General features: G+C 36.8%; 1 protein-coding gene across 3 annotated transcripts in view; it reads left to right on the top strand.

The window, feature by feature from the left end:
* The window catches only part of VPS13C (vacuolar protein sorting 13 homolog C), a 175,009-nt gene that overhangs the window by 80,480 nt on the left and 84,017 nt on the right, over positions 1-10,512 (top strand). For all 3 annotated transcript variants that reach the window (XM_032417691.1, XM_032417690.1, XM_032417692.1), the window contains 3 exons: positions 248-395; positions 6,206-6,314; positions 9,859-9,995. In XM_032417691.1, coding sequence (XP_032273582.1) covers positions 248-395; positions 6,206-6,314; positions 9,859-9,995 — 394 coding nt within the window. The remainder of the gene's footprint in view (positions 1-247; positions 396-6,205; positions 6,315-9,858; positions 9,996-10,512) is intronic.

The raw sequence follows: 10,512 nt of genomic DNA, 5'->3' as shown, positions 1-10,512 counted from the left end.
CGAAGGCAGACGCTTAACGACTGAGCCACCCAGGCGCCCCTGAAGAAGGTTTTCTTAATGGCTGATTGTATATCATGTATTTTAATCTGTCCTTAAAGTGAATTATTGATTGAGATTAGCAAATACTTAACTAGCACTGTTTCAAATCAGTGTTTAGAGCAGCAACTTTTGATTTTGTGTCCTTTTAATGATAGGTTGCATTTTCCTTCTATGTTTATGCATAGATATCAATTATATTTTTAATTAGGACAGTGATCCAGCCAGGCATCTCCCATCCTGATATTCAGCTCTTGCACCCAATTAACTTGGAATTTTCTGTAAATCGGAATCTAGCTGCATCTTGGTATCACAAAGTGCCTGTTGTAGAAATTAAAGGACATCTTGAGTCAATGAATGTAAGTATATGAGTGAAAAAAAACTCATTACTGAAATTTTAGATTCTGAAGACTTTCTTAGTATAAATCCATATGATACATGAAATTGTTTACTGATTGGCGTACAAAAAATTTCAATGAGGTCTTGTCCAAAAAGATGTTTATTATTTAGCAGAATTTAATCTTCAGTTAAGTGTAACTTAACATTTGTGTATGTATGTATGTATATATGTACAGTTGATATACAATATTAGTTTTGGGTGTATAACATAGTGATTCAACGTTTATATACATTGCAAAATAGTCACCATAATGTCTTTTATCATCTATCATCTTACAAAGTTAATATTGTATTATTGACTATATTTTCCATACTGTATATTATATCCTCATGACTTAGAAATTTGCTCTTATTAATCCCTTTCACCCATTTCATACCCCTAACCCCCCTTCCCCTCTGGGAACCAACCACCAGTCTGTTCTCTGTGTCTATGAGCCTGGTTTTTGTTTTGTTTTGTTTTTTAGATTTCACATATAAGTAAAATCATGCTGTATTTGTCTTTCTCTGACTTACATCATTAGGCATAAGTGTTTTTGTTTTCTTTGGATAGATAAGCAGTAGTGGAATGGCTGGATCACATGGTAGTTCTTTTTTTTTTTTTTAGGAACCTCCATACTGTTTTCCATAGTGGCTGTACCAGTTTACATTCCTATCAACAGGACCTGGGTTCCCTTTTCTCTACCTCCTTGCCAGTACTAGTTGTTTCTTGTCTTTTGGGTAGTAGCCATTCTGAGAGGTGTGCAGTGATATCTAATTGTGGTTTTGATTTCATTTCCCTGATGAGTAGTGATGTTGAGCATCTTTTCATGTACTTGTTGGTCATTTCTGTGTCTCTTGGAAGAATGTCTTTTCAGATCCTTTGCTCATTTTTTAACCAGATTGGTTTTTTGTTTTGTTTTGTTTTTTTAAGATTCTATTTATTTATTTATTTGACAGAGAGAGACAGCGAGAGAGGGAACACAAGCAAGGGGAATGTGAGAGGGAGAAGCAGGCTTCCTGTTGAGTAGGGAGCCCGATGAAGGGCTCGATCCCAGGACCCTGGGATCATGACCTGAGCCAAAGGCAGACGCTTAATGGCTGAGCCACCTAGTCGCCCCTAACCAGATTGTTTTTTTTATTACTGAGTTGTATGAGTTCTTTATATATTTTGGATATTAACTGCTTATCAGATATATGACTTGCAAATATCCTTTCCCATTCAGTCAGTTGCCTTTTCATCTTAATAATGGTTTCTTTTTCTGTGCAGAAGCTTTTTAGTTGATATAGTTCCAGTTGGTTATTTTTCCTTTTGTTGCCCTTGTCTTTAGAGTCAGATCTAAGGAAAAATCTTTAAGATCGAAGTTAAGGAGCTTAACACCTATTTTTTTTTTTTTTTTTTTTTTTAGGAGCTTTATGGTTTCAGGTCTCACATTCAAGAGTTTCATCCATTTGAGTTAATTTTTGTATATAGTGTAAGAAAGTGGTCCAGTTTTATTCTTTTACATGTAACACTTAAATTTGAACACATCCAAAACTCTTCACCTCCCACAGAGTTTGTTTTTGATGTCCCTTTTTACATCTTTTATTTTTACTACTTTTTTTAAACATTTTTAGTAGTTTTATAAGTGATTAATCTACTACCTTTACTATATATTTACCTTTTCCAGTGAGATTTTTACTTTCATATGTTTTCTCTTTATTAATTAGTGCCATTTCTTTTCATCGTTAAGTCTTTTTTAACATTCTTAAAAGGCTGGTTTAGTGGTTCTGAACTCCTTTAGCTTTTGCTTGTCTGAGAAACACTTTATCTCTCCTTCTATTTGAATGATAAACTTGCTAGGTAGAGTATTCTTGGTTGGAAATTTTTTTTACTTTTTTGATTTATTTTTTTTTATTTATTTATTTATTTTTATTTTTTTAAGATTTTATTTATTTATTTGAGAGAGAGAGAGCGAGAGAGAGCACATGAGAGGGGGGAGGGTCAGAGGGAGAAGCAGACTCCCTGCCGAGCAGGGAGCCCGATGCGGAACTCGATCCAGGGACTCCAGGATCATGACCTGAGCCGAAGGCAGTCGCTTAACCAACTGAGCCACCCAGGCGCCCTGGAAATTTTTTTTAGTACTTTGAATAGGTCATGCTACTCCTTTGGCTTGTAAAGTTTCTTCTAAGAAATTTGCCAATAGCCTTATGGGTTTCCCTTGAACATAACAAGTTGTTTTTGTCTTACTGCTTTTAAGATTCTCTCTTTATCTTTTACTTTTGACATTTTAATTATAATGTGTCTTGGTGTAGTGCTCCTTGGGTTCATCTTTTTTGGTACTCTCTGGGCTTCCTGGACCTGGATATCTGTTTCCTTCCCTAGGTTAGGGAAGTTTTCAGGTATTATTTCTTCAAAAAGTTGTCTGCCCCTTTCCTCTCTCTTCTCCTCTGAGACTTCTGTAATGTTAATATTCTTCTGTTTGTTGTTGTCCCAAAAGTCCCTTAAGATAGCTTCATTTTTAAAAATTTTTAAATGTTGTTATTACTCTGTGTTGGTGAGTTCTGTTGCTTTATCTTCCTGTTCACTGATCTGTTCTCCTTCATCCAGTCTGCTGCTGAACCCCTCTAGGGTATTTTTCAGTTCAGTTTTGTATCTTTAGTTCCCTGACTTCTGTTTGGTACTTTCTTATATTTTATATCTCCTTGTTGAAGTTTCCACTGTGTTCATCCATTCTTCTCCTGAGTTCAGTGAGTACCTTTATGATCATAACTTTAATTCTTTATCAGGTAGATTGCTTATCTCCATATTATTAAAGTGTTTTTCTGAGGTTTTGTATTCTCTAATTTGAAAATATTTGTTTCCTCATTTTGCTTGACTTTCTGTGTTTGTTCCTATTTATTAGGTGAAACAGCTCCTTTTTTCAGTCTTGAATGAATGGCCTTGTTTAGGTGATGATCCTTCTCTCTCAATCTTGCCATAGCTTGTGGTTGTCTCTTGAGCTTTTGTGGTTGTCAAAACCGCCTGATTTATTATTGGTATGCCCTCATTATTTAGAGTGTATCAAGATCTGTCAGTGGAGGGGCGCCTGGGTGGCTCAGTCACTAAGCGTCTGCCTTCGGTTCAGGTCATGATTCCAGGGTCCTGGGATCGAGCCCTGCATCGGGCTCCCTGCTCAGCCAGGAGCCTACTTCTCTCGCTCCCACTCCCCCTCCTTCTGTTCCCTCTCTAGCTGTCTCTCTCTCTCTCTCTCTCTCTGTCAAATAAATAAATAAATAATCTTAAAAAAAAAAAAGATCTGTCAGTGGATCCAAGTGGAGGAATATTATTTAGCACCTAGTTTTTTTTTTTTTAAGATTTTATTTATTTATTTGAGAGAGAGAATGGGATAGAGCATGAGAGGGGGGAGGGTCAGAGGGAGAAGCAGACGCCCTGCTGAGCAGGGAGCCTGATGCGGGACTCGATCTCAGGACTCCAGGATCATGACCTGAGCTGAAGGCAGTCGCTTAACCAACTGAGCCACCCAGGCACCCAATTTGGCACCTAGTTTTAAGCTGATTGGAAGCCAGACCCTCAGGCAACAGCTTTTAAAATATGCAAATATATACAGTCCTATGGGACTGCAGTCATAATCCCTGCTGGGCTCCAGACTAGGAGATCTGGAGGTGTCCACTGAGCAACAACTGAAAAAATTAGTGTATTGCATTGGTGTATAAATGAGTGTATGAACTCCTTTCTGGGAAGTCTTGTCTAGCTGTAATGAGGCCAAGAGGATGTGCAAGGCTAGTGTCTCCCTGCTTTCATACCCTGAAAGCTCCTCCCTAGTCTCTAAATGTGTGGGAAACCTGAAGTCTGTCCCTTAGGCTGATGCTCAAGGTTGAGTGAACAGGTCTTTTTCATAGACTAAGGATGTGCTTCAGTCTGCTGTCTGTGCATTGCCCTGGGAGTGGTAACTTGCCAAGAACTGTCTTTCTGATAGTTACGGTCCTGTGGAGCTCTGGAACACCAGCCTTCTTGGCTAGCAGGGCCAGGAGATCAAGGGTGTTCACTTTGTGGATTGCACATGCCTGCTGGCTTTAGGAAGACACCTTGTGAGTGTAGGGGGCGGAGCATGCTCCCTGGCTTCAGAAAGGCAGTGGGAAAATGTCTTGACTGCGTGTGCCCATGAGCTTCAGCAGCAAAACAGGCTAGTGCCTTGTGCGTCTGTGTACTGACTTTAGTCTGGGAGTGGGAAAATGCCGGGACCACTCACCCACTCCAGCCATGGGTGTGTTGCAACTGCCTGCGCTTGCAAACTTGAGCTGGCAAGTGGGAGAACTCCACCACAGTTTTGTTCTCTGGCCCAGCCAGGTTGCGAGGCAGCACTGCCATTGCCAGTGTAGCCCAGCCTCAGCAGGTGTCGTGACTGCTCCCCTACTCATCCCAGCAAGGCTCTCGGAGGGTGCTGTGTCTGAGCTCTCCTGTCTGTGCTAGTGGGCCATGTGGAGAGTGCAACTGTGGCATCTGCTAGCGTGTCAGTCTCCCAGCAGTATTTCAGATGTCTCCTGCTCCTTCAGCCAGTGCCCCCAGATCAGCAAGTGAATTTCCCTCATATGCGGTCTAGGTGCTTTTCAAACTGCTGGTTTTTCACTGGATCTTGGGACAAGCCCTTTAAGAGAGGAGTCTCAGTTTGGGACCCCTGGAGGTCAGTCCTGTTGGTTTTCCAAGCCAGACATTCTAGGGGCTTCTCGCTTTGGTGCACATCCCAGGGGCACGGGTACCCCATGGGGAGCACCAACTCCTCACTCCTCCATGAGAAGCACCTGTGTGGTGAGATCCTTCCCTTTTGTGTGACATCACTGGGGGTGGGCTTTTTTGTGAGACCATGTCTCTCTGCCTCTCCAGCTTATCTCAGTGTGGTCCTTTTATCTTTTGCTTTGAAGAGCAGTTCATCAGGCTTCAGGTCTTTCTCAGAGGAAAATGATGCATATGTAGTTGTAGATTTAGTGTGTATGTGGGAGGTGAGTTCAGGGTCTTCTTATGCCACCATCTTGGACCCCTCTTCCTTATTTAATTTTTAAATTTGCTATATGTACACAATAGCAGAGATCTGTGTGTAAATTATTTATTAGTATATCTCATTTTATATGTTATATACCCATACTTTTAATTTTAGGGGTATCTCAGTACCCCTATAGCATTGAGGGCAAAGCTTATTTTTTATATTGAAGATAGCCTTTTTATTTCATTGGAATTGTTATTTTTTAAAATGTAGAATTTTTGTTTTTTCTGAGTTTGTCACTTTTTTTAAATGATCTGATTTCTTTAATCATTATTATCTTTCCCTATAGTTTATATAAGTTAAGTAGATGTAACTAATACTGATTTATAAATCACCTTTTTTTCTCCAAACATTTTATTATCTTTGAAACCAAAAATATAAAATGAAATAAGTAGTGAAATACTTGAGTGCATAATGAATATATAATTTTTCAGTGTTAAGGTTATTCTTTCTTCAGTGTCTTATAAATAGTAATTTATTATCTATATTAGAATTGTTTCATTTTATTTAGCTATTTTTTAAAGGAATTAAAAAAATATTTTATTTATTTATTTGAGAGAGAGAGAGAACAAGCAGGAGGGAGGGGGAGAGGGAGAGGGAGAAGCAGACTCCCTGCTGAGCCCAGAGCCCGATGCGGGACTCAATGTCAGGACCCTGGGATCATGACCTGAGCCAACGGCAGATGCTTAACCAACTGAGCCACCCAGATGCCCCTAAAATTTTTCATTTTAAAATGAAATATCTTTATCTTTTCTTTTAATGATATTTCACAGGTTAATCTCAATCAAGAAGATCTTAATCTTTTATTTAGAATACTAGCAGAAAATCTTGGCGAGGCTACTGAAGACTTGAATAAAATGAAACCAGGAGTACAAAAGACAGGTAAGAGACTGACAGTAGGTGGCATAATACACGTATCTATTTATTTTACAATTTAGTAGGGGAAACAGACAATAAAAATGACATAAATATATATTTACAAATTGTGATTTGTATTACCATGAAAAGAATGAAGATGTTTATTTGTTGAATAAATATTGCATAAACCTGTAGTTAGAGCTGATGGACTCTCTTTAGTTATGGCAATAGTTGGTTATAGGTTCTGAACTTATTTCTAAGTTGCATTAAATTAGGAGGAACCATAAAGAAGCATTTTACATCTGGTAGATTCCTGGAATAATTACTGTATGCAAATAAAAACACTCAAAGTTGGCAGTGGGCTATGGTAGCATAGTTAATCTGATTTTTAAATTAGGTTTTGTGGTAAAATATCTTTAAGAATGAAAACATTTGATAAATTACACCTCAGCAAAGAAAATACTGAAAAATTGTACTGCAGTAAAAACTCAGAGAATTTAAATTATTAGTTGCAATGGCCTTTTGACTTAAAGGCAAAGTAACTACCAGACCTAATTTTTAAAACTGTTTTATATATGTATATGACATGCACATATAGTCATTTTTTTCAAACAAATGGCACTATCCTATAAATGTGTATATGTGTGTGTATTTCTGCACTTTGCTTTTTTTATTTCAAATAACAGTTTATCTTGGTGTTCATTCTATATCTGTAAATATACTCTGTATAGTTCTGTCTCATTCTTTCTAATGGCTGCCTGGTATTAAATTATCTTGAAGTATTATAATTTATTTAGCACGTCTGTGTTGATGGACATTGCAGGTTGTTTTCAGTCTTTCACTCTTACCCATTACATTGAATATCCTTGTCCATACACTTTTACGAGTGCACATATATCTGTAGGGGAAATACCAGGACTTCTTGATTAAAGGGTATTTAATTTTTATTAACTTAATATATGTTAAGTTAATGAATTTAATTAATTTAATTGAACATTTTTGACACCTCTTGCCAATTGCTCCCCTTAGAACTTGTACTAATTTTGCACTCCCACCAGCTTGTTTTTTTGTATTAAAATTTTTGCTAAATTGCTAATTGAAAAATGGTATCTCACTATATTTTTATTTTTAAAAAAACTTTTTCTTACTATATTACAGAGCACAAATAGTAGTAAAGAACACAAATCTTAAGTGTACAGTTCAGTCAATTTTTATGTATAGCTATACCATATAGCTCTTAATCACAATGATTAATAAATAGAACATTTCCAGCTCGCCCCAGAAGGCCTCCCTATGCCCCTTCCCAGTCAGTACCAAACACCCACCCTGCCCTCAAATCCACCCAGAATTAACTGCCATCCTTATTTGTAATACCACAGATAGATTAGTTTTGCCTGTTTTTGAATTTCACATAAATGGAGTCATACAGAGTTTACTCTTTGGTTTTTGGCTTCTTTCAGTCATTATTTTGTTTGGGAGATTCTTCCATGTTGTTGTGTGTAGTGGTAGTTGTTCTTTTTAATCCTGTGCATATTTATCATATGAATGCATTAATATTTATTTTATCCATTCTACCTTTGATGGCAAACATTGGGTTGTTTCCATTTTTTGACTGTCTTGAATAAAGTTGCTATGAATGTTGTTATACATGTCTTTTGTTATACTTATATACTGTCTTCTTTTGGTTGTATAGCTAGGCTTCACATGTTAGGCTCATTTGTTAGGTTTACGTTTAGCTTCAGTAACTTATGCCATATTATACCAAATGATTTTCTGAATGGTTGTACTAATTTACCAGCAATGTATGAGGGTACTAGTTGTTTCACATTCTCACTGGCCCTTGGTATTGTCAATATTTTTAAATTTAGCCATTCTGGCTGATATGCAGTGGTATTTCTATGGTTCTTATTTGTTCCCTGATTACTAATGAAACTGACACCTTTTCATATGCTTACTGGCCATTTGGATATCCTTTTCCATGACATGACTATTCAAATCTATTGACCATTATTTTTATTGAGGTTTTTTTTTTTCTTAGTGATATATTGGAGTTCTCTGTTCATTCTGGATGTGAGCCTTTTGTTGGTTGTGTGTGTTATATGTGTATGTGTTGATATAGGCATAGAAATAGCCCTATCTGTGATTTGCTTTTCATTCTTAATTGGGTCTTTTATGAAAAGAATTATTTAGTTGTAATGAATTCCAATATATCATTTTTGAAAGTGATTAGTGCCTTTTATTTCTTAAGAAATCTCTGCCTATTCCAGTAATTATTTTGTAAAAGCAAAATATTTGCTAGAATCATTTCCCCTGGATCACACTGTGGAACAGTGCTGGAATAAGGTGATAGTTAAGAAACCTCACCCTATGTGTTTCTTTCTCAGAGTTAATAATTGACAGCATTGGTTTTTCATATGGTTTTCTGGTATGGTTTATGGTACAGAATTCTTGTGTTAGTGATCATAGATAATGTTAACTCCAATAATATTAGTAACTAATGTAATGTTAATGAGGGTTAGTTGAGAGTAATGGCTATTGTGAGACTGATGAGTTTGGACTCTGCCATTTGCCATCTGTGTGAAGTTGGGCAACGTCCTGAATCTATCTGAACCTCAATCTGCTCATCTGTGAAATGAAGACAAAAGTTTTTATCTTGAAGGGTTGATATAAAAATGAAATGAGACAATCCATGTACAGCCCTTAGCATGGTGACCAGCACAGAGGTAAGCAAGTGATAGCTATTATTAATTTTGTGTATTACAGTTAGAAAGCAATTTTATTGCATTTCTGAGTATGTGATTTTCAGCACAACAATATCAGTTTCATATAGCTTTACTTTTGCTTTTTTGTATGGTATAAGAGGTTGTAACCATCCCTCCCATTTTTTTTCTTTTCTAGCTTTAACTCTTGTTATCCACCTCATGATTTAATCATATCAAACTCTGTTTCCAAAACCTATCATGATGTGCTATCTACAATTTTGCACAATCTCTTATCTTATTCTTGGGTGTCTTCTCTGTATGAGGAGGTCCTTAAGCTCTACCTGAATGATAACTCCCTTATTAAAACTTTCTTGACCTCCCCATAACTATTTCATGTTCTATATTTTCTATAGTCTATTAACATTTGTCTACTTAATGTGACCAGGCATAGCCTGCTTCTTTTGTTTGTATTTAATTTTTTTTTTAAAGATTTTATTTATTTATTTGACACAGAGAGAGAGAGCACAAGTAGGCAGAGTGGCAGGCAGAGGGAGAGGGAGAAGCAGACTCCCCACTGAGCAAGGAGCCTGATGCGGGACTCCATCCCAGGACCCTGGGATCATGACCTGAGCCCAAGGCAGACGCTTAACCAACTGAGCCACCTGGGCGCCCTGTTTGTTTGTATTTTAAATGTATACGTCTCTTCTACTAAACCATAAGCTTTCTAAGGGCTGGAACTATGTATTACTGATTTGTAAATTTTCAGTGCTTTCACAGGTCCAGAGTACTCATACATGTCCTCAATGAGTATTTATGGAAAAAAATGTGTGGATAGAAGTGAAAGAATTTCTTTTAAACATCTTTAGGTGAAATTAAAGGGCCACTTGAAACCTCTACAGCAAAACAAGATGTACATGCTTCCCAAGGTACTTTAACAGCTGGAATGGAAGAAATGAGATCTGTAGACATCATTAATGTGCTGCTGAATTTTGAAATCAAAGAGGTGTGTAATTTTCATCTGTTTCTGTAAAGTGAATAAGTAAAAGATATTTGGAATTACCTCTACTAAAACTTGTAGATTATTGATATGGATGAAAAAATCTTAATGTAGGCTATTTATAATTTGTATGTAGCAGTGCAGTTTGTAGTAAATTTGAGAGTTTATGAAAGATGAGTTATATTTGGGGTATATGATATTTCATAGAGAACATGGTAGCATGTGTCCTGTAACATGCTTTTCAAATGATTTTAGGACACTTGGGATGTAGCTTGCTTTGGATTTCATGTAAGAAAGTCAGGAAAGGGAAGTAGTGACAGAGAAATCCTTTGCAAATTTTAGAAACCCTTAATAGAATAAAACACAGTATGTCTACATGTTTTAAATATTATATTACCACTATCTGCTTTCCATCTGCAGATCTTTGAGGAAGGATTAGATGGATTTTCCTCTTCTGTATTCACACATTAATATTCATTGCATGTGCTAAGTGCTGAGGATACAGAGTTAAAAGGCAGAGACT

The sequence above is a fragment of the Phoca vitulina genome, unplaced genomic scaffold (genome assembly GCF_004348235.1).
Source record: "Phoca vitulina isolate PV1807 unplaced genomic scaffold, GSC_HSeal_1.0 scaffold20, whole genome shotgun sequence".
NCBI lineage: Eukaryota > Metazoa > Chordata > Mammalia > Carnivora > Phocidae > Phoca > Phoca vitulina.
The sequence above is the reverse complement of the archived record's forward strand: the minus strand, read 5'-3'. Positions and strand labels throughout refer to the sequence as shown.